At 47.0% G+C, this 26,218-nt stretch overlaps 1 protein-coding gene across 6 annotated transcripts in view; it reads right to left on the reverse strand.

The window, feature by feature from the left end:
• Positions 1-1,767: 1,767 nt before the first annotated feature.
• Positions 1,768-26,218, reverse strand: part of DHODH (dihydroorotate dehydrogenase (quinone)) — a 59,348-nt gene continuing 34,897 nt past the window's right edge. For all 6 annotated transcript variants that reach the window (XM_029608264.1, XM_029608266.1, XM_029608267.1 and 3 more), the window contains 4 exons: positions 20,861-20,974; positions 20,268-20,421; positions 2,484-2,643; positions 1,768-2,182 (listed from right to left, as the gene is read on the reverse strand). In XM_029608264.1, the coding sequence (XP_029464124.1) occupies positions 2,128-2,182; positions 2,484-2,643; positions 20,268-20,421; positions 20,861-20,974 (483 nt within the window). In that variant the 3' untranslated portion in view covers positions 1,768-2,127. The remainder of the gene's footprint in view (positions 2,183-2,483; positions 2,644-20,267; positions 20,422-20,860; positions 20,975-26,218) is intronic.

The raw sequence follows: 26,218 nt of genomic DNA on the forward strand, positions 1-26,218 counted from the left end.
GGTAGACACTCCTATGCCCCTAACTAGGCGTCCAACTAAGCACACAACCAAATGCACAACAGGTCACACAGTCCGGCACCCAAGGCACAATCCGACAGAACTGAAGAGGGCAGTATACGGCACACAAAAAGTGTGTGAAGGTGCCGCTGCGGCCTACCATGCGGCAAACCATCCGAGCTGCAGAGGGCTGCTCAACCTGCCAGACTGCCCCCCGATCCCCTGACCACCAGAGGTGGGAACAGCCATCAGATCACTCGTTGAGCACAGAGACCGGGGAGGAAGGGTGAGAAATTCCTAGTCAACCCCCCTTCTCAAGAAATTTTAAATTTATTTTTCTTTTATCTTCACCTGAGCTCAGCCCGTCCTGGCTGAGTACAAGCACGGTCTCTAGGAGTGGTAGGAGAGGGTATATACCTTCACTGCCACGCTCTGCTTCCTGCACCCGCTTGCCTTTCAGCTGTTTATTTTTTCTTTTTTTTTAAACAGCTAAGTCCATGCCCACTAAAAAGCCAGCTACCTGACCATGGAAATCATCTCAGGAATTTTCAACTGAGGGAGAGACCTTAAGTTATCACCACAGGACAGCAGGACAAATTAATTTCCTTCTTTTCTCCTAAACTTTAAAGCAATCTCCAGTAGGAAGATGTACATCCACCATCTACTGGAGACGGAGAATACTGACGGGTTGATGTCACTGTAGGGGTATATGTTCTGTGATGTCAGCTTTGCTCCATCTCCATATGCTGGTAGAGGTACATAACCCACTAGCTCTGGATTCATCTGTCTGGATGCTAAGAAATTCCACATTAGGAGTTGTCATTCTGGAAAAGGATCTTTGCTCAGTGTGCAGCAGCAGTCAAGAAAGCAAATAGAATGCTAGGGATTATTAGGAAAGGAATGGAGAATAAAATAGAGAATATCATAATGCCTCTGTATTGCTCCATGGTGCTACCTCATCTTGAGTATTATATGCAGTTCTTGTCACCACATCTCAAAAAAGATACAGCAGAATTAGAAAAGTTATAAAGAAAAAGCGACCAAAATGATAAAGGGGATGGAACAAGTCCCCAATGAGGAAAAGTTAAAGAGGTTAGGACTCTTTAGCTTGGAAAGAGATGGCTGAGGGGAGATATGTTAGAGATCTATAAAATAATGCATGGAGTGGAACAAGTAAACATTAATCGGTGGTTTACTCTTTCAAAAAGTACAAAGACCAGGGGACACACAATGAAGTTACTAGTTGATGCACTTAAAACTAATAAGAGAAAATATTTTTGTTTTACTCAATGCATAATTAACCTCTGGAATTCGTTACCAGATGATGTAGTGAAAGCTATTAGAGTAGCTGTGTTTCCTGGAGGAAAAATCCATAGACTTTTAAGACAGAGTTGCAGAAATCCACTTCTTTTCCCTGGGATAAGCAGCATAAAATCTATCTACCCCTTGGGATCCTGCCAGGTACTTCTGACCTGGATTGGCCAACACTGGAAACAGGATACTGGGCTTGATGGACCTTTGGTTTGACCCAGTTTTTCATGTTCTTATGACAACCGTAACTCCTGCCAGCGTTTGTTCATTAAATCCAATATCCCTGATTTTCACATCAGAGAAGCTCCATCGGTGTTTATTGGTTTTAACCACTCATCAGAAGCTCTGTTTATAAATCATTAGTTTACCACTGAACAGAGCTTTATAAATCATTTATATGTATACATTGCTTCTGCATTAACAAAGCTTCAGAAATGATTGCTATGGGATAGTATAGGGCTGTGTACAATACTGGTACCAAATACCTTTTATTATAATAATGTGGTATTAATCACAATGATTTCAAACACTGCTGTAAGGTGCCAGATAAGAACAATATTGATTCATCAGTATCATCCACTGGAGTTCTACAGAGGGTTGTCGTTTTTAATATTAGGTAGAGCAGTTCCATGATTCTGGAATAGTCTGGGATCTGGATTTTCACAATTGATTTATATGGTCAGCATCTGTAGTGATGTTTTGAGCTGCTGGCACAGAAAACACAGCAAGTCTCTTGAGTTGCAGGAATAAAACAGAGTGTGACATCTCTTTCCAACTGCAGTCAGACAGAAAGATGAAATAGTCTCAGTGCTCGGTCCTTCACTTTCTGTGATCTGCCCCAACAGCTTCACCAACACTGTTAAACCCTTGTTTTCTGCAGAGAGGAAAAAAGGATTAAATCATCAAACTGTTAAAAAACAAACAAACAAAACCTCAGACAAAGCAAACAGGTCCCTAGCACCCATGACTCTGTCTTTTATTGTTCAGTATTTTTCATCACTTATGTATGTTTTTACTGTAAGCCGCTTAGGACCTCAGATAAAATAAAGGTAGCAGATTAGTAGGTACAAGCACAAAACCTAATCTAGGAGCCTGCACTGGCCTTTAACAGCTATGGACTGTCTTTAACCTTCTCTTTCACCACAGCCCTGAGATACTTCATGCCTTGCACTTACTTCAGCAGTTCTTGTAGTTCTCGCTTGACTCTACCCACCACAGGAGGTCCCTGATAAGCAAGAGCAGCATAGAGCTGGACAAGTGATGCACCAGCCCGAATCTTATCCAATGCATCCTGTCCACTACTAATTCCCCCAACACCAATGATCAGAATCTTCCCTGAAACAAGAATGGAAAAAAATAAGTTCTTATGAGTCATACAGACATATTTCAGGAATCAAAGTAGGTTACTCAAGACTTGTAAAGAGCAGGTATATTCCCTATACTGAAAAAGGCATCCAACAAATTAGCTTCACGTATTTTCCCCAGAACTGACATAAGGCTAGGAAAAAAAAAAAGCTGATAATTCTTTTTAATGGAGAAGAAAAGAATGGTTAGCAAGAATCAACTTTGCTTCAGGAGGAATAGGTCCGGCCAGACAATCCTAAGTTTCCTTGAGCAATATTTAAGTAAAGTGCATATGGAAAACTTCATTAATATAGGTTATCTGAATGTGTTCAAGCTTTTAAATCAATATCACATGAGTAAGAAGGAAGATGGAGTTTAGAATAACAATTGTGATAAGAACTGATTTGCCTGAAAGGAAGTGACATCACGGCTGGATATGGCGGCCTGATTCCACAGCTCCTGACCAAATCCACCTTCATCCATGATCTATCTACCCCAATTGATTGCCTTTTGGTCAGATATAAAAAAGGAGGGTTCCGAGAGCCGGCCAATGGCCTCTCAAAAGAAAAAGGTGGACTTGAAGCAATATTATGTGAGCACATTGATGCATGACGTGGAAGGCTCTGATGGCTATGCGTATGTGGAGCACGATGATGCTGACTGCAGGGCAGGCTCTCTCGCGTCAGTTGTAGGTGATGTGCCGTCTAGAAGTGAATTTAAGACATGGTTCTGGGACCTTAGAAACAAGCTGCCAGCTGCTTACAAAATTAAAATTAATCCACTACCTCTATGCAGACGACGTACAGATTCTGATCCCCATAACAGAATCGCTCTCTAAAACGCTCTCATACTGGGAAAGCTGCTTTGAAGCTATTAACTGCCTACTCTCAGGTCTAAACCTAGTCCTCAATGCATCCAAGACAGAACTCCTTCTCATCTCCTCTGACCACTCAGCCCTAACCCATCTGACATCATCCAACACCCAGATCTCACAAGTAAGGGACCTAGGAGTCATCCTCGATAACCACCTGAATCTAAAGAAATCCATCAACAACACCTCCAAGGATGGTTTTTATAGACTCCAAGTTATGAAAAGGCTCAAACCTCTCCTCGATTTCAGAACCGTGCTCCAAACCATGCTCTTTTCCAAAACAGATTACTGCAACGCTCTCCTTCTCTGACTCCCTTTCTCCTCTATCAAACCATTACAGATGCTCCAGAATTCGGCAGCCAGAATCCTAACCAACACCAACAGAGGTTCGCACATCACTCCCATACTACGGAACCTTCACTGGCTGCCAATAAAATATAGAATAATGCACAAGGCCCTCACCACAATTCATAAATCCATATACAATCAACAACAACTAGACCTCCAGATTCCTCTCAAATTATATTCATCCTCAAGACCTATAAGAGAAGCGTACAAAGGTACCCTGCAAGTTCCCCCAACAAAAGCCACGCGACTATCATCCACCAAAGAACGAGCATTCTCTACAGCGGGTCCTACCATCTGGAACAATATGCCCACTGACCTCAGACTAGAACCTTGCCCTCGAACTTTCTGAAAAAAACGTAAGACCTGGCTCTTCCTCCAGGCCTTCCCCTAACTTTCTAAGCCATTAATTGTCAACCGGACAGGACTCTGCTTTACCGGCTAATGCCTCGCCATGTTTAGACACTATAATTAAGCCGCCGTTTCTTTTGTTTCATTGCCTTTTCTAGTTCTCCTCAGTTACACTGTCCTTTACCTCTGACTAGCCTAGCCCCAAGTTATCTACCCTGTTATATGTAACTTTTGCTTCAAGTGAATTGTTCTTGTTTAAGTTATACCCTTTGTTACATGTAAACCGATCTGATATGAAATTTTTCATGAAGGTCGGTATAGAAAAATGTTAAATAAATAAATAAATAAATAAATATGTTAATGATCAAACAAGAAATCATTGATATTGTTACTGAAAAGCGATTTACTCGACCTGGGACACAGGTAGAGGAGGCCAAGACTAGGCTCAATGATCATGCTGCAGAGATGATGCAGTTACATTCTACATGCAACAAGTTCACCCTCTCATACTCAGAACGTAATGGCTGCTTAGAAGATCTTGAAAACCGCTCAAGGAGAGCGAATTTGAGATTCCGGGGAGGGGGGGGGGGGGGGGGTGTACCAAAAGAGATGGACTTTGGAGACTGTTTTCATTTTGTGGCCAGTATCTCGATCGCAGTTCTGGGCCTTGACAGTCAGGAAGCTGAGTTACTGCAAGTGAAACTGGAACGAGCTCACCATTCACTGGGTACTCCCCGGGGAAATTTACCAAGGAATATTGTGGTTTGTTTCTATAGCTTTCCTATTAAGGAACTGATAATAGCGAAAGTATGGAAATATGATCCTGTCACCTGGAGAGGTCAAAAAGTTGAAATCCTTCAAGATCTTTCTTTCATCACAATCCGTAAGGGGACAGAGTTCTTTCAGCATTACACAACCAGGCTGTAAAATACAGGTGGCTATTCTCTTTCAGCCTCAGTTTCATCACTGAGGGAATTACAAGCTGCATGAGGACAGTCCCGGAAGCGATTGAGATCCTGAGCGCAGCAGGGATGAAAGTGTCAAAAGTAATGGGTAGAGCCAGATAATCAACCATTGTCCATCCAGGATTGACACCTTCCAGATGGCAGCGAGTTTCCAATGGAGGAAAGAGACTGAGGCAAGTAAGGTCTAAAATGTGATACATGTGGTGGGTTCTCTTTCTGCAGCAATATTGGATGGCAAAGTAAAAGGGTATTCCCTGTACGTACCCGGATCAGTCCAGACAGTGGGTTGAGCCTCCTTTCCAGCAGATGGAGAGAGAGAAAAACTCAAAGGATATCCTGTATTAGAACAGAGCCCACCTGCATCCCTTCAGTATTTCTGTCTCCAGCAGATGAATATTTAGCTGTTTTTTCTCTCTGTGAGGGTTTTTCCCTTCCTACCTCTTGTTTCTCAGCAAGCCACATCCACCCCAGGAAACATCTTATGCAACTTAACCGGTGTTAAGTTCCATCTATAAAGCACTTTGTAGCTGTTTTCCATTAACCTAGCAGAAACAGACACTTTTTCATACTTATAATGCGCTGAGACACCCGATTCCGAACAGGCATTCTCAAAAACTTTCCAAATGCGAACATAAGCCAAGGAAGTAGAGGACTTGCGCGCCCGCAGGAGAGTGGTAATCACCTCCTCTTTATAGCCTTTCCGTCTCAGACGTCTCCGTTCAAAAGCCAGGCCGCTAGACAAAAGCGATCTGCCTGGTCGAAGCAGACGAGGAAGATGGCTGAGTCGAAGAGGGCCGTCCGACGCCAGGTTGATCAGATCCGCGAACCACGGCCTGCGGGGCCACTCTGGAGCTACCAGGATGACCAACCCCCTCGTGAAGTTCTATTCTTTGGAGCACTTTGCCCACGAGAGGCCACGGAGGAAACACATAGAGGAGGACGTCCGAGGGCCAGAGGAGTGCTAGAGCATCCACTCCCTCCTAACAGTGTTCCCTCCAGCGGCTGAAGAACCTGTTGGCTTTGGAATTGCCCAAGGTCGCCATGAGGTCCAGCTGATGATCAAATCCATGGCTTCGTCCGAAAGCTCCCACTCTCCTGGATCAAGACGCTGGCAACTGAGAAAATCGGCTTGCACATTCTCCTTGCCCGCTATGTGGGAGGCCACCAGGCAATCCAGGTGACGCTCCGCCCAAGCAAGGAGCTGGCTGGCTTCCAGGGCCATCAGGCGACTCAGAGTGCCCCCCTGCCGGTTGATATATGCTACCGTAGTGGAGTTGTCGGAGAGGACCCTCACTGCCTTGCTTTGGAGCAGGGGCAAAAAATCCTGGAGGGCCAAGCGAACCGCCCGGGCTTCCAGCCAATTGATGTGCCAATGGGAATGGACTGGGGACCAGTATCCCTGAGTGGTCTGGGACTGACAGACTGCTCCCCAGCCGGAGAGACTGGCATCCGTAGTGACTATGATCCACTGTGGGATCATAGTCACTATGATCCCACAGTGGATCATAGTGACTATGATCCGAAGAGGCATTCCCTTCAGAAGATGTGGGAGCGAAAGCCACCATTGTATGTCAGCGATGATAGAGTCCGAAAGCGGAAGAACCGTTTGAAACTGTTCCGACACCAGCTACCAACGGGATAGCAAAGCTCTCTGTAACGGTCGCATAGGCGCAAAGGCCCAGGGGACGAGGTCGATGGTGGAGGCCATAGTCTCCAGTACCTGGAGGTAGTCCCACGCCGTTGGGAGCGGAAGCGACATGAGGTTGCTTACCTGGCCGATGAGCTTGAGCGCCCGGGAACGGGGCAGAAACACTTTGCCGACCCGGGTATCGAACCAGGCCCCAGAAACTCCAACTCCTGGGAAGGCTGGAGATGGCTTTTGGGGAAGTTGACTATCCACCTGAGAGAGGTAAGAAGAGCTAGAACCCGGTCGACTGCCTACCAGCAAAGAGCCTCCGATTTGGCCCTCACGAGCCAATCGTCCAGATAAGGATGGACCAAGACTACTTCCCGGAGAGCCGCCACCACCACCACCATAACCTTGGTGAAGGTGCGCGGCGCAGTTGCGAGACCGAAAGGAAGCGCCTGGAACTGAAAATGCTGGCCCAAGATGTGGAAGCAGAGGAACTTCTGGTGGTCGGGGTGAATCGGGATGTGTAAGTAAGCCTCCGTCAGGTCGAGAGAGGCTAAGTATTCGCCAGGATGCACTGCCGCTATGACCGCCCTCAGGGTCTCCATCCGGAAATGAGGCACCTTGAGGGCCCAGTTGACCCTCTTGAGATCCATGGAATACTGGCCTGCGCCAAGCTCCTCCTCTGGGACCAGTACAATGGCTCCCAGCAGCTGGAGCCTGGTAAGGGTTTGGGCTACCGCATCCCGCTTAGATGTCCACAAGGAGAGACTACATAAAGGTCCGGCAGATCTCGAGAAAACTCAAAAGCGTAACTGTCTCGGATAATCTCAAGAACCCACTGGTCCAATGTGAACTTGACCCATTCCTTGAAGAATCAGGAGAGGCGACCCCCTAGATTGGGAACGGAGGAATGGGTCGACCGAATCTCATTGGGAAGTGGACTTTGGGGTGGAACGCTGGGAGGCCCTCTCGCGGAAGGGGCGGCGACCTCGAAAAGGCTGAGACCAAGACTGAGACCTGGAAGGATAACCCCAAGAAGTAGCACCACGTCCTCTAGCCATATACAGACGCTGGACCTGCAACCGGGACCGGGAAGGCACAAAAGCTCGGGATTGTTTCGGTCGGTCCTCCGGCAGCTTATGCATCTTGTTCTCACCCAAGGAATCAATGAGCTGCTCAAGGTCCTCACCAAAAAGCAACTTACCTTTAAAAGGCAGAGTGCCTAAACGCATCTTGGATGCCGAATCCGCCGACCAATTGCGTAACCAGAGGAGCCATCTGGCAGAGAATGCCAAGGCCATCGCTTTCGCCTGGACGCAGAGAAGATCATATAGAGCGTCCGCTCCATAGGCAATAACACCTTCCAACCTTTCAGCCTGCTCTGCCTCAGCAGCCGGGAGGTCTTGGGTGCCGAGTAACTGTTGGACACACCTAAGGCCTGCCCGCTGCATGAGACTGCTGCAAATAGTCGCCCGAACTCCCAATGCCAGCACCTCGAAGATACGCTTGAGGTGGAATTCGAGTTTGCGATCCTGTACATCCTTTAAAGCGGTAGCACCCACTACCGGAATAGTGGTGTGCTTGGTCACCGTGGAAACTGACGAATCCACTGTGGGAATTTTCAGCATTTCCAGACAGTCCTCTGGGAGAGGGTAAAGTTTGTCCATTGCCCTCCCGACGTGAAGCCCTGCTTCGGGAGCCTCCCATTCCCGAAGGAGTAGCAATTTGTGCATAGGATGAAAAGGAAAAGCGGCCGCCGGAGCTCTGAGTCCCGCCAGGACCGGGTCCATGTGCTTTGGTAGCGCAGCAGTAAGAGTGTCAGCCGGGGGACCCTCAATCCCTAACTCCTGAAGGACAAAAGGGATGATGGGATCCAACTCCTCTTTCTGAAACAGGTGGAGAACTCTGGAATCATCCCCTTCCAGAGGAGGAAGCGTCTCCGTCAAATCCAAATTCGGATCCGGATCAGGGGTCCCCAAAGGTGCCGGAGGATCCAGGAAGGGAGGGGCCCCTTGGACCACCTGGACAGACCCTTGCGCATCAGGAGCCGCAGGAACGAGTGGAGGGTCCAACCGCAGGAGTTTAGCTGGCAGGGAACCAGGCGAGGGGTCCTCCTCCTCCTGCAAGCTGGCCAGATAAGATTTGTGCATGAGGAGCACAAATTCCGATGAAAAACGAGGCCTAGGGGGGTCACGTGATGTGGTGAGCGGAGGCGGTTGTGTGCAGGAGAGCTCCGGGTGCCTCGATCCGTTTTGCGTATAATCTGCTACTAAATCGGCACAAAAACCCCTCCCAATCAACATTTTCTTACTTGCTAACTTCCTCTATGTCTATAACTACTTATATGCAGCGCTCACCTACGGGTATGCCGATACGCTCAGGGAGACGAGACAAGGACAAGGCAAGTGCGGGGGATCCTAAAATGGCGACGGCTCCGTCGACCACAGCGGCGAGGGGCCTTGAGCCAGATCTCACGGAAAACTTTAAGGCGATTTTGATGGAAGCCCTGGATTCTAAACTCGGGGCCATCTCTACACAGATCGCGGACGTGAGAGCCGCGCTGGACCAAATAAACCCCCGTTTTGACCGCTTGGAGGGCAGAGTGAACCTCGTGGAGGACGATACACTTGCGCTCACGGGTAAAATCGCTACTCTGGAAAAAATTGTGGAAGCGCACTCCTCTAAACTTGAAGATCTGGAAAATAGGGCAAGAAGATCTAACATTCGAGTCATGGGTTTGCCGGAATCCCTGGTAGAAAGTAACTTGGGTAATTTCCTGGAGAGCTGGCTCCCTGAGGCCCTCCATCTCCCGGAGCTCGCCTCAGCCTTTCAAGTAGAAAGAGCGCATAGGCTGGGTCAACGTAAAGATGGGGATAGCAGACCGCGGATGGTAATATTAAAAGTACTTAACTTTGCCCACAAACAAATTCTGCTGCAAGCATATCGTAAAGTTCCGGACTTGGCTTATGATGGCGCCAAGATTCGTTTATTCCAAGACTATTCAGCGAAAGTATCTGGTCTCAGGAGGGGTTTCTCCCCTATTTGCTCTACCCTTTTTGAAAAACAGATCAGATTCACGTTGCAGTTCCCTGCCCGATTAAAAATTTGGCATGAGAACAAGATCTCCTTCTTCGAATCACCGGAGGAAGCTCAGAAGTTTTTGACAACAAACCTGAAATAGGGATGCAAAGAGTTCGGCGGCCATTTTGGAGGGTTGGCAGACAACTGCCAGGTTTAATTCAATTTTTTCATCGCAGCGTGGTGGACTGAGTTCTGAAGAGGTGAAGACAGCGAGACAGTAACTTTTATTAACTGTTGCTTCAGATCATACCGCTTGGGCTCATCTGGATGCGAGGAACAGATGACTGAGACACGCAGCATTATTGGACTTTCGGACCGGTTGAACGGGACCATCAGAGTTCTGGGCTGCAAAAGTCTGTTTTGTTCTCCTTCGCCTTCCTGCCCATTTCTTTCCCTTTTTTACTTTTGCTTTATTTTCATTATGTGCTTTTGGGGCAGAGTTACAGAGCAGCTAATTTTTCATTTTTACTTTTTCATGTTGCATACGCTGCTAAGCGCCGTTTTGGGGGAGCCCAGGGAGCATTAGTCATTGTTTTCATAGTTTCTCTGAGAAACTGCTGCTTACAGGGCTCTCTTTACTTTTGTCCTTTCTTTTATTAATTTTTTATGGCGTACAATTCTATACTTTTCTATTTGTGCTGTAGATAGGGAGGGGGGTAGGAAAGGGGCACCTGATCACATGCAGAAGTGATCTCTTCCCCATTTTCAAGGGGATATATACATGAGGAATACTACTTTCCCGAGGATGGGGAATGTAGTTAGGACTATGGAGTGTTGTTTTGGGTTTTTGGGTTTTTACGGGGTTGTGGGATGGGGGGGTAAAGGGGGGTGGGTTGGGAAATGGAGGGGGACAGGGGGGCTTGGGGGACCCTGTGTGAGGTTATTGTGGTTTCTTTGTCAAAGCATTTTACTGAAGTGTGTGGGTGACAAGGGTGGTGGACGGGAAGGCATGTTTGATCTGCATAGTATGGCTCAAGGTTGGTTTCTTTTAGAATCTTTCTCATTTGGTTATAGGGTTGTGGGGAATTCACATATTTCTTTGACATGTGGGTGTGCGGGGAGCTTCCGGCCCACTGGCGCCATAGTATGGTTTATTTATCCCAGCTCATGTCAGCCACTCCAGCCTGATGATGGATAATACCAGAATAATTTCATGGAATGTAAATGGGCTGGGGTCACCAGTCAAACGATATAAAATACTTCAACAACTTAAATCTCACAAACCTACGGTTGCCTGTATTCAGGAGACCCACCTCACGGCCATAGAGAGTGGCAAACTTAAACGGGACTGGGTGGGAGAATGTTATTATACTCCTGCGCTGGGGAAAAAAGGTGGCGTAGCCATACTGGTCAATAAAACTGCCTCCTTCACAGCCGCCAATATAGTGAAAGATGAGGACGGCAGATTCCTTATGGTGACTGGTTTTCTTAATGGCCAGGAAGTGTCGGTGTGCAGCATGTATGCGCCAAATGCCTACTCTCACTCTTTTTTCACCTATGTTTTGGAGCAGCTGGTTGAACATGCGAAGGGATACGTGTTTCTGGCTGGGGACTTTAATTTACCGGCTGATCCGAGCATTGATAGGACTCCCCAAGGGTCCGTGGTCCCAGGTAGACGGGGGAAGGGAGTTTCTTTTCTGTGTTCGGAGCTTTCTCTCCTGGATGCCTGGCGCACGCTTCATCCGTCAGAGAAAGACTATACACACATTTCTAGGGCCCATGCATCACTCTCACGTATCGACTATATACTAGTGCCCAGAGAGGGGCTGCATCTGGTAGCAGATGCGGTGATTGGGCCGCAGGGGGCGTCGGACCATGCGATGATTTGGGTGGATGTAAGTTTTCATGCCCAGGATAGGGGGGAGCGGTTGTGGAGATTCCCAGGTTTTCTTAGCTCTGATCTGCCTTTTAAAACTTTCTTGCAACAAAAATGGACGGAGTTTGCCCATAATAATTGTCAACACACATCGAACCCAGAGTTATTTTGGGAAACGGCGAAGGCCGTTTTAAGAGGTGAGATTATCTCATTTGTGGCAGCACGATCGAGGAATCTTAGTAAGCAAATTCTGGAATTAGAAGCTAAATTGGGTACCCTAAAGCGGGACTTGGTTCTCAACCCTACTCCAACAGCCCAAAGGGAATACTTTGCAGTTTTGCGGGATCTGAATAATGTCTTACACCAGAGGGCACAGAGGGTGTTCCAGGTGGCGGAGCGGAACTTCTTCCGCTATGGAAATAAGGCGGGGAAACACCTAGCCAATCTGGTAAGGGCCCATAGGGGAAAAACTTTCATCCCGGCCATGAGAACTCGATCAGGCACTAAGGTTACCACTCGCACAGATATCTGTGAAGTGTTCCGCCAATTCTAGGAACAGCTCTACACTGATGATGTGAAGGGAGGGGCGAGGGAAGAGGATTCCTTCTTCGAGGGTCTCTCTTTACCCAGTCTGACTAGGGCTCAACTATAGTTCATTAACAGACCCATTATATACCTTTGGAGGTCATCACCGCCATCTCCACAAGTAAAAGGGTGAAGGCGCCTGGCCCAGATGGCTTCTCTTTTGATTTCTATAAGGTCTTACAAAATCAACTTGTTGACCACCTGACGGATTTCTATAATGACGCTATCACTAGAGGGGGGTTCCCTAGTCGCTTTAATACGGCCTATATCACTGTTCTCCCCAAACCTGGTAAAGACCCGCTTTATCCGGCCTCTTATCGCCCAATATCACTGTTAAACTGTGATTTAAAGTTGTTGGCGAAGATTCTAGCCAACAGATTAAACTTGTTGTTGCCACATCTCATTTCTGTCCATCAGGTTGGGTTCGTTAAAAATAGGCCAGCTTGCACGCATATCATTAAATTGCTGACTGCAATGGCATCCTCCCTAGCTCGAGGTTCACCAGCTTTAGTGATAGGTCTCGATTCAGAAAAGGCCTTTGATCGTGTTTCCTGGCCGTACCTTTTCTCGGTTCTGCAGAGATATGGTTTCGAGGGAAATTTCTTGGCCTATCTCCATATGTTGTATGCTCAACCCAAATCCCACATTACGGCTAACGGTACCAAATCAGGGGAGGTGCTAATTCAGAGAGGTGTAAGGCAGGGATGCCCGCTATCCCCGCTTCTGTATATCTTGGCCATTGATCCCCTCCTAAGAAAAATTGCTTCCTCACCACTCATTCGCGGTTATGGGACGGACTCCCAGGTGTTCTCGATCGCCGCATTTGCGGACGACATATTAATCTACCTCACGAATCCACAACAGTCTCTAATTCCTCTGTTGACTGTCTTGGAGCATTATGGTGAATTTGCCGGGCTAAGGATCAAAGACAAATCAGAGGCCCTTGATGTGGGGAGTCGGGTTCAGCCGAATTGGCGGGGTCCTTTCCCTCTCAAATGGGTGACCACCACCATGAAATACCTAGGTATATGGATATCTCCAGATGTGCGAGATTTTCATAGATTAAATATAGACCCACTTATGGAAAAGACGTCCTTACTATTAAAGAAATGGCAGGGGCTTCCCTTATCATTATCCGGACGTATTCAGCTGATCAAAATGATGATCCTACCTAGATGGCTTTATGTTCTGCAGATGTCCCCACTTTGGTTAACGGGTAAGGAGTGCAAGGGGATCAACGCCTTATTTAGGAAGTTTATTTGGAATGGGCGCAAAGCTCGTCTTTCATTTACTATTCTCACGCAACCCTTACACAAAGGGGGCCTGGGTTGTCCTAATCTGCGTAGATATAATTTAGCCTGCCTATTAAGGCATGTAAAAGACATGTTAGGAGACACATCACATTATACTCCCCATCAAATTCTCTGCTCATGGTGGAATCAGCAAACTTTAAACCCGTTACTTCAACTCCCTAGCACGTATTTACCAATTGGGCTTGGGACACAACCTCTCTTACGGGCCTGCCGTCAGGCTTGGGCTTACTTATGCACGCAGGCGAAGCTACCCTCAAGGCTTACTCTATTTTTACCGATTTGCGGCAACCCTTTGTTTATGCCGGCAATGACGCCCTCCTCATTCCACAAGTGGAAGGAGAAGGGATTGATATGGCTATATCAATGCTTCTCTATGGAACAGAACCAACTCTATTCCTTCCCTGAACTACAACAACTTTATAGTTTATCCCCCTTAGACCATTTTGCTTATCGGCAACTCCGAGGTTTTTGTCAGGGGCACAAGCTGATACCAGGGGGATCTATTTCATTTGAGGTAATTCACAAAGTCCTCCCAATACATAAACCACAAAGGACCACCGTTGCAGCTTTTACTCAATCTTTATTATTGCATTTTCCGATAGACACTACAGTTCAGGGTTGGCGGCAGTGGTCCAAGTGGTCTGAGTTCACGCTCACTTGCCAGGAATATGTGAAATGTTATGAGCGGCTGCATGACTGGTCAGGGAGTGTCTTATACAGGGAGATTCAATTTAAGTTTTTATGCCATTATTATGTAGCCTCTGATAGAGCTTTTATGGCTCATATAACGGACTTGTCGGTCTGCCCGAAGTGTAAAATGGAGACAGGAACTTATGTCCATCAATTTTGGACTTGCAATGTAATCCTGCTTTTTTGGAGGGAGCTTATTGCAACTTGTGGTTCCCTGCTCTCGTTGAATCTCCCTGTTGACCCACTTCTTTGGTTATTTGGTGTTGATCGAAACCCTATACCGGGTTTGGGAAAATCAGAGCTGCAGTTTATCCGTCGAGCGAGCCTGACAGGCAAGAAGGCCATCCTGGCCTGTTGGATATCGGATGAAGCCCCACAACATGAACTGTGGTTCAAGAGTCTGATTAAATTGTTTACCTTAGAACATCTCTGTATGCAGGAGGCTTCAGCTACAAAAATGAAACTTATGGGAAAAGTGTGGAATCCTCTAGAGACTTATTTACAGCCCTCCACAATTGCTTGAGGGGGGTTTGGGTCCTGGAGTGTGTTCCCAGGCTCTGGGTTGATGAGTTAATGGGGAGACAGTTCCTAACCTCATCCTTCTGCCTTACCTACTTTCTAATTATTGACATGCCTAACCTCATGGTCTTTGTGTACCTCATGGTCTTTATGTACCGGCTAGTTTCACTCTCACTTCATACTGCACTCACACAGTTTCTCACGGGGGGGAGGGAGGGATGGGGGGGAGGTAGAGAGGGGAGTAAGGGGAACAGTTCGCTGGTTGTTCTATTGTTCCAATGTTCTATTATTTCATTGTTCTGTGGTCCTGTTAGGTGAGGACGAGTTTGCAGGTTCTCACTGGGAACTACGAGGGAGTGGGGTTTGCTCTGCCTAGCTGAATAGATCATATTGGGGATTTTCTCCTGAATCTTGATTAGGTATGGAGCTACCCGAACTTCTGTCATGAGGATTGTACTTGAACTTTTTTCTGACTTTGGGTGACCAGACGCCTCTGACGATATGTGGACCAATTGTGGGTTCAGCTGTCATCTGATTGGGTGGTCAATTCTGTGCCCATAACTGTACAATCGTGATTTATTGCATGTTTTGTTATATGTTCCTAAAATTCAATAAAAACAAGTTACAAAAAAAAACAAAAACGAGGCCTAGACTTGCCAGAGAGGGGAGGGAAGGGGGTCAGGGACCACGTTGAGGGGCCGCACGGGGCTCAATCAGGGGGAGATCCCAAACAATGACTCTTCTGCGCCCAGCAGCTCCGAAACGGGAGCTGCTGAAATCCCCAAGATGGCCGCCATTCCCGCAGTTTGCCAACCTGAGAACGGCCTGGCCATACGTTGAGAAGAGCGACCCCGGGCTTGCTTTGCAGGCGCTGCCTGGGAGGGACCTTCCCCACCTGGCAAACAGGAGGAGCAGAGCCCCTTGTGCAAAAAACACGTCGAGAGCTCCCCACAAGCGAGACAGCAATTGGATCGCGGCATAGGCGATGCAGGGAAGCCGCGATGTGAAATCAGCTGAGAGAGGTAAAACTTGCTGTCGGGAGGCGTGGAGGCAGAGGAATGAACCCTGCACGCTCTTCTGTCAATCAGACCGTGGCTGCCGGCTGAGAAATAGGTTTTTCTCCCTCTGTTGGGTTTTTTTTTTTTTTTTTCAACAAGTTAAAGACAGGGGAATGTGCATCCCTGAGGGCACTGCTGGGGAAGCAGCGTCCCGGTCCAAAGGCAGCCAGGCAAGGGGGGAGTGACTGGACCACCAGTTTCACCCCACAACAGGACCACCGGGAAAAAGGGGCTTAGGCTATGAAACACAAGGAGCCAAGCCCCCCTAAGTCCCACAAGTGCGAGGAGACAGATCTGTCTCCTAAGAGAAAAAAATCATCAGAGCCAATACCCTTATTTTTTTTTTTTGGATAAAGAACACAGACAATTTAAAAGTACTTGCTTGATCCTGTCAAGGGGAAGAAACCCAACCGGGAAAAGAAAAAAGGCTAGCTAGCCCAGATCAGGGAACCGCAGGGTGAGCTGTACCATCTGCTGGAGACAGACAAATACTGAAGGGCTGCAGGGCAGGCTCTGTCGTGATATAGGATACCCTTTTCAGTTTTAGTCTGTCTCCATTTGCTGGGCAGGAGGCTCAACCCACGGTCTGGACTGATCTGGGTAAGTACAGGGAAACTTTCATTTAGCAAAAGATTGGGTTAAGTATTTTGGGATGCGCATAGGTCCGGAAAAAGATCAGCTTTTCAAGTGGAACTATGCATGCCTTACTAAAAATATTGATAGAGATCTGTTTAAATGGAATAGATTAGCATTATCCTGGTTGCGCTGTACTGCTGTGGTAAAGATGAATGCACTGCCTAGATTTGAGAGTGAGATGGTGAGAGTCTGAAACAAGTAACAGACTTGTTTCAGACTCTCACCATCTCAATCCCTGATCAAGTCCTGATACTTTGGCAGAGGAAGATGTTTAGCCTTATTTGGAAAAGGAGACAGCCTAGAGTGGCTAGAGGGTTTCTATATTAAACTAAATTGAGAGGGGTCTGGGAGTATCCCATTTAGCATGGTATTATGCTGCCTCTCAACTAAGAGCCATATTTGATTGGCATAGAACTAAAACTGTCAAGCCCTGGGCTACTCTGGAACAATACCAGGCAGGGAAGGTGCCTTTGGACATGAAAGTGTGTGGAGAACTGGATTTGGGCCTCTTGTCTCCTTGCTCTCAAGTTACCTTGGAGGTTTGGAAAAAACGGCGATCTGTGTTGATGGGAAAGTGGAGTTTCTATTACCGATCCACCTTGGAGATTCAGTAGTAGCTAGTTCTATATGGAAGGCATGGGGAGTGACCCGGTGGGACAAGCATGGGGTGGTCAGGGGTTAGTCTCATTTTCAGAACATAAGGAATGGTATTTGATTGAGGAGAAAGACAGATTCACATTTGTTCAGCTGTTTCATTTTGTCAACCAGAAGAAAGTTCTGTCCAATCTTAGAAAGGGCAAGACAATATTTGAAAATTTTTGTGAGCAAGCTGACAAAATACAAAAACCTATTTTAAAAATGTATGCATTGTTGAATGCAGAATGGGATTTCAAACCAGTCCACTTGTGTGCATGTGGGAGGAATTGGAAGATGAGATTTGGGAACAGTGCATTATTAGTACGAAAAAGTGTCTGTTTCTGCTAAGTTAATGGAAAACAGCTACAAAGTGCTTTATAGGTGGTACTTAACACCGGTTAAGTTGCATAAGATGTTTCCTGGGGTGGATGCAGCTTGCTGGTGGGGCTGTGGGGGGAGAGGGTCATATTTTCATCTGTGGTGGGTCTGCCTGGAGGTTAGGAAAATTGGGACAGAGTTTCTCAATTATTCAAGTTGATCTAGGGGTCGACGGCGCCACAAGATCCCAAAAGTTATTTGTTTAGGGATTCCAAACCAACGGATTCCTGAGGTTTTCCAAAAGCTGTTTCTGCAGGTAGTATTGGCAACTAAATGTGAAATGTTTTTTAAGTGGCGTAACTCTGAGGGGCTGAGTATCCATTCTATTGTGGTCAGACTGGGCAGAATTTATTATTTGGAGAAATTAATAGCACTTTATTTATTTAAGCAATTTTATATACCGTTGTATGGAATAATCTGTCTCAACGGTTCACAAGATTCAAATATAATAAAAACAAAAGAATAGTTAGAAGAATGAAACAATACATAGTATAATATTATAAATAACTAAAAACTATAATCTAAAAAATATAAAATTACCATCATTAGGAATAAAATGCTACCCTTAAAAAGATTAAGAAAGTGAAGAATAAAAGTTAGAAATATTTGAAGTCTCTCAAGATCTATCTATGCCTAAGGATTCTTTTGTGTCCTCTATTCATCTGTATACGCTTGCCGGAATAACCAGGTTTTTAAATCCTTCCGAAATTATTTTTCATCAAGTTGCACTCTCAGACCCGGTGGTAATTTGTTCCAAAGCTTCGGACCCGCAATTGATATGGTTCGTTCCCTGACTTCGCATAAGTGGGCCGATTTAATATTTGGAATTGTAAGGAGTCCCTTATTAGATGATCTCAAATCTCGTTGCGGGACATGCACTCTTATTGTCGCATTAAACCAATCAGTTATATCGCCATATAGAATTTTGTGGATAAAACAGAGCACCGTAAAGATTATTCTCTGTTCAGTTGGTAACCAGTGTAATTTATTTAGTACTGGAGTTATGTGCTCTTTCTTTTTCGTACCTGTCAGTATATGTGCTGCCGTATTTTGTAAGATCTGTAAAGGTCTAAGTCCAACTTTTGGTAGACCTAGAAACATTGCGTTGCAGTAGTCCAATCCTGTGAATAACATTGACTGTAATACTAATCTAAAATTCTCTTGTGATAACAATGGTTTGAGGCGTTTCAGCATCATTAACTTCCCATATCCTTCTTTAACTATCTTTGAAATGTGTTTCTGGCAATTAAATTCAGTATTGATCTGAAAACCTAAATTCCTTGTTACATTTTCAAATTTCACATCCTTAATATCAGTGGTCAAACAGTTTTTGTTCATCATAAAACCTTTTCCTATCTAAAATAATAAATACAGTTTTATCAAGATTTAAAATTAATTTCAATTGTGTCAGTAGTTGTCTGATAATTTTTAAATACATTTTGATAAGTTTGATAGTCTTGTCCACATCATTCTCAATCGGAAACAAAATCTGGATATCATCAGCATAAACAAAATATATTAGATTAAGACCAGCTAATAAATGGCACAGGGGCAGCAGATACACATTGAACAGTGTTGCCGACAACGCTGACCCCTGTGGGACTCCTGTTAATTGAACACTGATATATTCTCATTTATTTTAACAGCGAATGTTCTATTTCTTAAAAAGGAACTAAACCATTTTAATGTTAAGTCTGTTAAACCAATTTCCTCAAGTCTAGTTAACAGTATCTTATGGTCTACCGTGTCGAACGCCGCCGATAGATTGATAAGATCTGGGGCCCCTTTTCTCAATGGATGAGAGTCTATAAGGACAAAGACCTTGGTGATGTTCATACAGTGGGATGATGACTTTAATGGCCCTAATATTATATCTCATAATAAATTTTGCTGCTGTACTGGTTTAGCTTATGAGGGGGGATTTAGATGTAAAGATCACTTGACTTCTGAGTTCATAGACTCTGAATATCTTATTCTATGTTAGTGTGGGGGGGGGGGTGAGGGGAAGGGTTGGGGGGGCGGAATGTAGGAGGGTATATGATTTCTGAAAATAAGGACGGGGTGTTAGGGGGATATATGAGTAATTGCAATTGTATGATATACTCAGACAATTGTTTACCTTTGGTTGGTTGTGTCTTTTGCATTTGTGATTTGTATTGTATGGATACTTTGCCAATAAAACATTTAAATGTAAAAAAAAGTGATCTACCTAAAGGGGAAGAACCAATTAGATTAAGGAAGAGTCCTATCTCTCCCTCATCCCTTTTTCACTGTTTAACTTGTTCCCCATGACAGGGAATTTACAAAATAAACATTAAAACTGTGTCATAGTGAAATGGAAGAGAATGGGAAGGGCCCATCCCTCCAGGAATCAAAGCCTGGCCTCTCGCTAGGAAAAAGGAGACACCCCCTTCCCATCTAATAACAAAACTAGGCCTTTCCCAAGGGAAAAGGATACCCCTCCCAATTCCCAAAACCTTAAGGACAATGGTGCTCAAACTGGTCCTTTAGCCTCCATAGGCATTCTGGTTTTCAGGATACCCAAAACAAATATGTATCAGAAATATATTGTACTGCAGATGTAGATATGCATCTGTAAACACATCCATGCATATTCATTCTGGATAAAATGCAAACCTGATAAGATGAGGAGCTAAAGATTGATTTGAAAACCACAGTTTCAAAGACCAAATACTGGCCCCAGGCCAGGGAGATATAGTAAAAATGGTTGAGGGTACCTTTAGTGAGCAAGTACATGTCTTGGATAGTCTGCGTTGCTATGTCTCGGAGGGGCCTACCACTCAGACCTCCATACTCAGATTTTAGGGAACTCTGAAGATCATCTGGACGTCTGACTGTGGAGTTGGTAACGATAATTCCATCAACACCTAACTGGAGGTGGAAGGATGTTCATCAGGTTATTAGGATTTATAGTGTGGTTGCCAGGTTAATTCAGTTAAATGCATAGAAATAAAGGTCAAGAAACAAAATTAAAAAAAAAAAAAAAAAAAGGTGATACATTTTTATTAATTAGAGTAACTAGCTTTCAAGAGCTAATTTTCTTCAACACGTCTGAATAAGAGAGTTCTATATAGATGCTGAACGAGGGCTGCCTGTAGCTGAGCCCAAGCAGGTCATATGATCAAATAGCTCTTCCACTTTTCACCCAAGAGAAGTCAAAGGATAAAATCTAGCTGTGTTGAATTCCTCTTTCCTGCACATCTGCAAATAATAGAATCCCTACTCTCTATCAAATGACTATTCTGCTAATACACCTGTCAGCTCAACATCATCTCCTGTGCCTCCAGCAATCATCAAGCTCTTTCTTTACCTCAAGCACAGCACTGGCAATATCCTGCTTGTCCTGGTCCGTAAGGTCCGGGGCAATCTTCACAAGTATAGCTGGCTTATGGTCACAGTTCAACGCCTCCCTCTCCTTCAGCACCTGCCAAAAGAAAGCCAAAATCTCTACAGCACAAACCACCAACAGGGAAAAGCAGAGCTCAAATCATTCAAATCTCAGCCCCTGCAGCTTTCCATAAAAGAGGTCAACATTAAAAGCCTTTCTAAGCGGTTAACTTTTTGAGTTTTGCATTCAAAAACTGAGCTTTGAATATTTTCCTCCATCAAAAGCATACATTTTGTGTGCATCAAAAGGAATGTGAATGGAGACATTCTAGGGATGAGTTTAACTTTACCCGGTGAGTGTGCCTATTCAGCGCTATCCAGGCACAAGTCTGGTTAGAAAAATCACAGTCCTAAATTCACCTGGAAAAGTTATGCATCTCACTTTAGCAGGAGTCCCGCTAAATATACTTGCATAAAGATGCAGCACAAGTTATGCACATAACTTACCTGCTTGCTGGCTCTGAATACTGATCTCAAGATTTCTGGGAGGGATTAATGGATCTACATTCTGTCTGTTATTAGAGGAGCTTTACATCTGCCATAATAAAAAGGAGTGAGTGCGATGAGATATAGATCTGATTTGGTTTACTTGTTTTTGGTGTTCATTACCTGTTAAGAAGTGTTCCCCCCTTTTGAAGGCTTATTACATATAGGAAAATTAGGTTCTTACCTTTGCTAATTTTCGTTCCTGTAGTACCAAGGATCAGTCCAGACAGCTGGGTTGTGCCTCCCCTCCAGCAGATGGAGTCAGAGAGAAAACTGAAGACACCCCCTAGATATACGGGTGTGCCACCTACGATCCTTCAGTATATGTGATATCAAAGCAGAAATAACGACAGGACCACTGTAGCCACTGTCAAATTTTATCGATATATTTTAGAACTCATTGACCAGAACAAGCAAAAACTTCCCTGAGGAATAACAAGGAACAAGTATGACAACAGCCATGACAACCTAAATTGTGTAGAACACCACAAAACAATGACAACTTACCGCCGAACCTTGGCAAGTCGCTTGAAAAATTAGCTTGAAAAAGAATCAGTCATCGAGAAATCGAAATATGAGCGGACTCCCAGACACCATGGGCGGGCGTCTGGACTGATCCTTGGTACTACAGGAACGAAAATTAGCAAAGGTAAGAACCTAATTTTCCTTTCCCTGTACGTACCAGGATCAGTCCAGACAGCTGGGATGTACCCAAGCCGCCTTATCTGGGGTGGGACCCCGAGAGTCCCGCTCGAATGACACTGCTCCCAAAGGACTCCGCAGGCGGACCGTGAACGTCCAAGCGATAATGCCTGGCAAACGTATGCCGAGATTTCCAAGTGGCCGCCCTGCATATCTCTTGGCAAGACACCAACTGATTCTCTGCCCACGAAGTCGCCTGAGAACGCAACGAATGAGCCTTAAGTCCCTCAGGAACAGGCTTACCACAGGCAATATACGTTGACTCAATCGCGCCCTTCAACCAGCGAGCGATAGTAGTCTTTGAAGCCTGAAGCCCCTTCTTGGGACCATTCCACAACACAAATAGATGATCGGACCTGCGAAACTCGTTAGTAATCTCCAAGTACCGCAGGAGAACCCGACGGACGTCCAAACGCCTCAATTCTCGACCTTGAGAAGACTGCAGCTCCTCCTCCGAAAAGGAAGGCAATTCCACTGTTTGATTAACATGAAACGCTGAAACCACCTTTGGCAAGAAGGAGACTCCCGACGACGAAATCCGCAAGAATGGTTCCCTGCACGAAAGAGCTTGCAGTTCCGAAACCCGACGAGCTGACGAAATGGCCACCAGAAAAACCGTCTTGAAAGTTAGGTCCTTCAGCGAAGCCGACTTAATAGGCTCAAAGGGAGCCGAACACAGACCACGGAGAACCAGGTTCAAGCTCCAGGTAGGACAGGGAGCTCTCACCGGAGGACGCAAGTTCCTAATGCCTCGCAAGAAACGAGCAACATCAGGATGACATGCAAGAGAGAACCCCTCGACCTTACCTCTCAAGCACCCCAGTGCTGCCACTTGAACCCTAAGCGAATTGTATGCCAAACCTTTCTTCAGACCGTCCTGAAGGAACGTAAGAATATGCCCCACAGAGGTACGCCGGGGCGCAATACCTAGAGTACCACACCAGGTGTGAAAAACTTTCCAAACCCTAGCGTAAGCAAGCGTAGTAGAAGATCTGCGCGCCCGCAGAAGAGTGGAAACCACCGCGTCCGGATAACCTTTCTTCCTTAGCTGCCGCCGCTCATAAGCCAAGCCGCCAGACAAAAGCGATCCGCCAGATCGAAAAATACCGAACCCTGACGGAGAAGATTTGGAAGATGGCCCAGACGCAGTGGACCGTCCACTGCTAGATTGACGAGATCCGCGAACCACGGGCGACGCGGCCACTCCGGAGCTACTAGAATAACCAGACCTTGATGGGACTCTATGCGCCTTAACACCTTCCCCACTAGGGGCCACGGAGGAAACACATAAAGGAGTATACGACGAGGCCACGGAAGTGCTAAGGCATCTACGCCCTCCGATCCGTGGTCCCGCCTGCGACTGAAGAAACGCGCCGCTTTCGCATTTAGCCGAGTCGCCATCAAATCCAATCGCGGAACCCCCCCCAACGCTGAACGATGAGGTTCATTGCTTCCGCCGACAGCTCCCACTCTCCGGGATCTAGATGCTGCCGACTGAGGTAGTCTGCCTGCACGTTGTCTACCCCTGCGATGTGGGTGGCCGCGATGGGTGATAAATGACGTTCCGCCCAGGCCATCAACAACGCCGCCTCTATCGCCACTGCCCGGCTTTTTGTGCCGCCTTGTTGATTTATGTACGCCACCGTGGTCGCGTTGTCTGACAGAATGCGTACTGCTTGACCGCGCACAATCGGTAGGAGGAGACGTAAGGCCAGACGTACCGCCCTGGTCTCCAAACGATTGATGGACCAGGTGGATTGGAGGGCAGACCATGTCCCCTGAACCGCTGGGACTGGCACACTGCTCCCCAGCCATACAGGCTGGCATCCGTTGTCACCACCCTCCAAGACGGAGGCTCCAAGTCCACTCCTTGCAGAAGATGGTCCGGGGTTAGCCACCAATAGAGACTGGCACGGGCCGGTTCCGGCAAAGGTAACTCCAGTCCGTAATCCTCGGATGTGGGATCCCAGCGAGAGAGGAGAGCCCTTTGTAACGGTCGCATATGCGCAAAAGCCCACGGTACCATCTCCAGAGTAGACACCATATGACCAATGACCTGTAAATAATCCCATGCCGTAGGAATCTTCTGCCGGTCCATCAGGTTCCGCACTTGTGTCATTAGATTGACCATGCGTTGATGAGATAGAAACACCCTGCCTAACAAGGTATCGAATCGGGCGCCCAAAAACTCCAACTGTTGGGTCGGTTCCAGTCGGCTCTTTGCAAAATTGACTACCCAACCCAACGCCTGGAGCTGCTGCACCACCAAGCCGATCGCCTGTTTGCACGCTGCTTCCGACTTCGCCCGAATGAGCCAGTCGTCGAGATAGGGATGTACCAGGATGCCTTGACGACGCAAGGAAGCCGCCACCACTACGAGAACCTTGGTAAACACCCGTGGAGCGGTCGCCAATCCGAACGGAAGGGCACAAAACTGGTAATGGTCCCCCATTACCATGAACCTCAAGTATTTCTGATGACCTTCTCGGATGCCAATGTGGAGGTATGCCTCGGTTAGATCCAAAGAAGCCAAAAACTCTCCCTTGTGGACGGCCGCAATAACAGACCGGAGCGTCTCCATATGAAATCGAGGCACTCTGAGAGCCTTGTTCACCGCCTTGAGATCCAAGATTGGTCGAAACGTGCCCTCCTTCTTCGGAACCAGGAAGTAGATGGAATACCGTCCCGTCCCTTGCTGGGCCGGCGGGACCGGCACCACCGCCCCCAGAGCCTGCAAACGGTCTAGTGTTTGAGCGATTGCCAGCCGCTTCTCCAGGGGACCGCATGGCGAAATCATAAAGAGATCCCGGAGGGGACGTACAAAATCCAACTCGTAACCGTGGCGCACCACATCGAGGACCCATTGATCCGAAGTTATTTTGACCCACTCCTCCCAAAACCGGGACAACCGACCTCCGATAAACTGAACCGAGGAGTGGGCCTGCGCGCCTTCATTGAGCTGGCTTGGTGGAGGCGAAACTCTGCGAAGCTCCCCCTCGGGGAGGCTGCCTGCCACGAAAGGAAGAAGACCAAGAAGACCAAGACTGGGACCTCGCCGGTTGCTTCTGGGAAAAGGAGCCACCTCTCCCCATTCGGAACCGTCGCTGACCCCGAAAACGAGCTCTGGCACCTCCAAAAGCCCGAGACTGACACGGTTTGTCCTCTGGCAACTTGTAAACCTTATTATCTCCCAGGTCCTTAATGAGCTGATCCAACTCGTCACCAAACAATAGCTTACCCTTAAAAGGAAAAGAACCCAGGCGCGCCTTGGAAGAAGCGTCCGCCAACCAACGATGGAGCCACAATAATCGTCTCGCGGAAACTGCGGAGGACATAACACGAGCCGAGGTCCGCAACAAATCATATAAAGCATCCGCTGTATAGGCCACTGCCGCCTCCACGCAGTTGGCTTGCTCCACCTCGCCGGGCGGTAGCTCTTGCGAAGTAAGCAGCTGCTGAACCCAGCTCAGGTTGGCCCTCTGCACCAGGCTGCTGCATGCCGCTGCCCGGACCCCTAGGGCTGCCACGTCAAAGATGCGCTTTAGCAAAACCTCCAGCTTGCGATCCTGAAGATCTTTAAGAACTATCCCCCCCGTGACGTGGATGGTGGTATGTTTGACTACGGCCGTCACCGCCGAATCCACCGAGGGGGTCTTTAGGAGATCCAGGGAGTCCGCCGGTAGGGGATACAGCTTTTCCATTGCCCTGCTCACTCGCAGCGAAGCTTCTGGGACCTCCCACTCCTTGGAAACAAGTTGTAACACCTTATGATGAAAAGGAAACGTCTGAGGGGGGGCTTTCAGGCCCGCCATAGCCACGTCCCCCGTGGAGGTGTCCGCTTCCTGATGCGGGGTCGGAAGCTCCAACTCCTTCAGCACATGAAGGATTAAAAATCCTAACTCCTCTTTGCCGAACAAGCGGCGCACCTGGGGGTCGTCCCCCTCAACTAAACCCGGATCGCTCCCTACGAACGAATCCGGGTCCCCCGGAGGATCTGGCAAGAAACTTTGGTCTCCATGACCTGTGGCCCCCCCCCCCCCCCGTGGGCTGGGGCTCCCAGCCCCCGCGTTTCCTGTAGCCGGCGGACGGGGGT

The sequence above is a fragment of the Rhinatrema bivittatum genome, chromosome 7 (genome assembly GCF_901001135.1).
Source record: "Rhinatrema bivittatum chromosome 7, aRhiBiv1.1, whole genome shotgun sequence".
NCBI lineage: Eukaryota > Metazoa > Chordata > Amphibia > Gymnophiona > Rhinatrematidae > Rhinatrema > Rhinatrema bivittatum.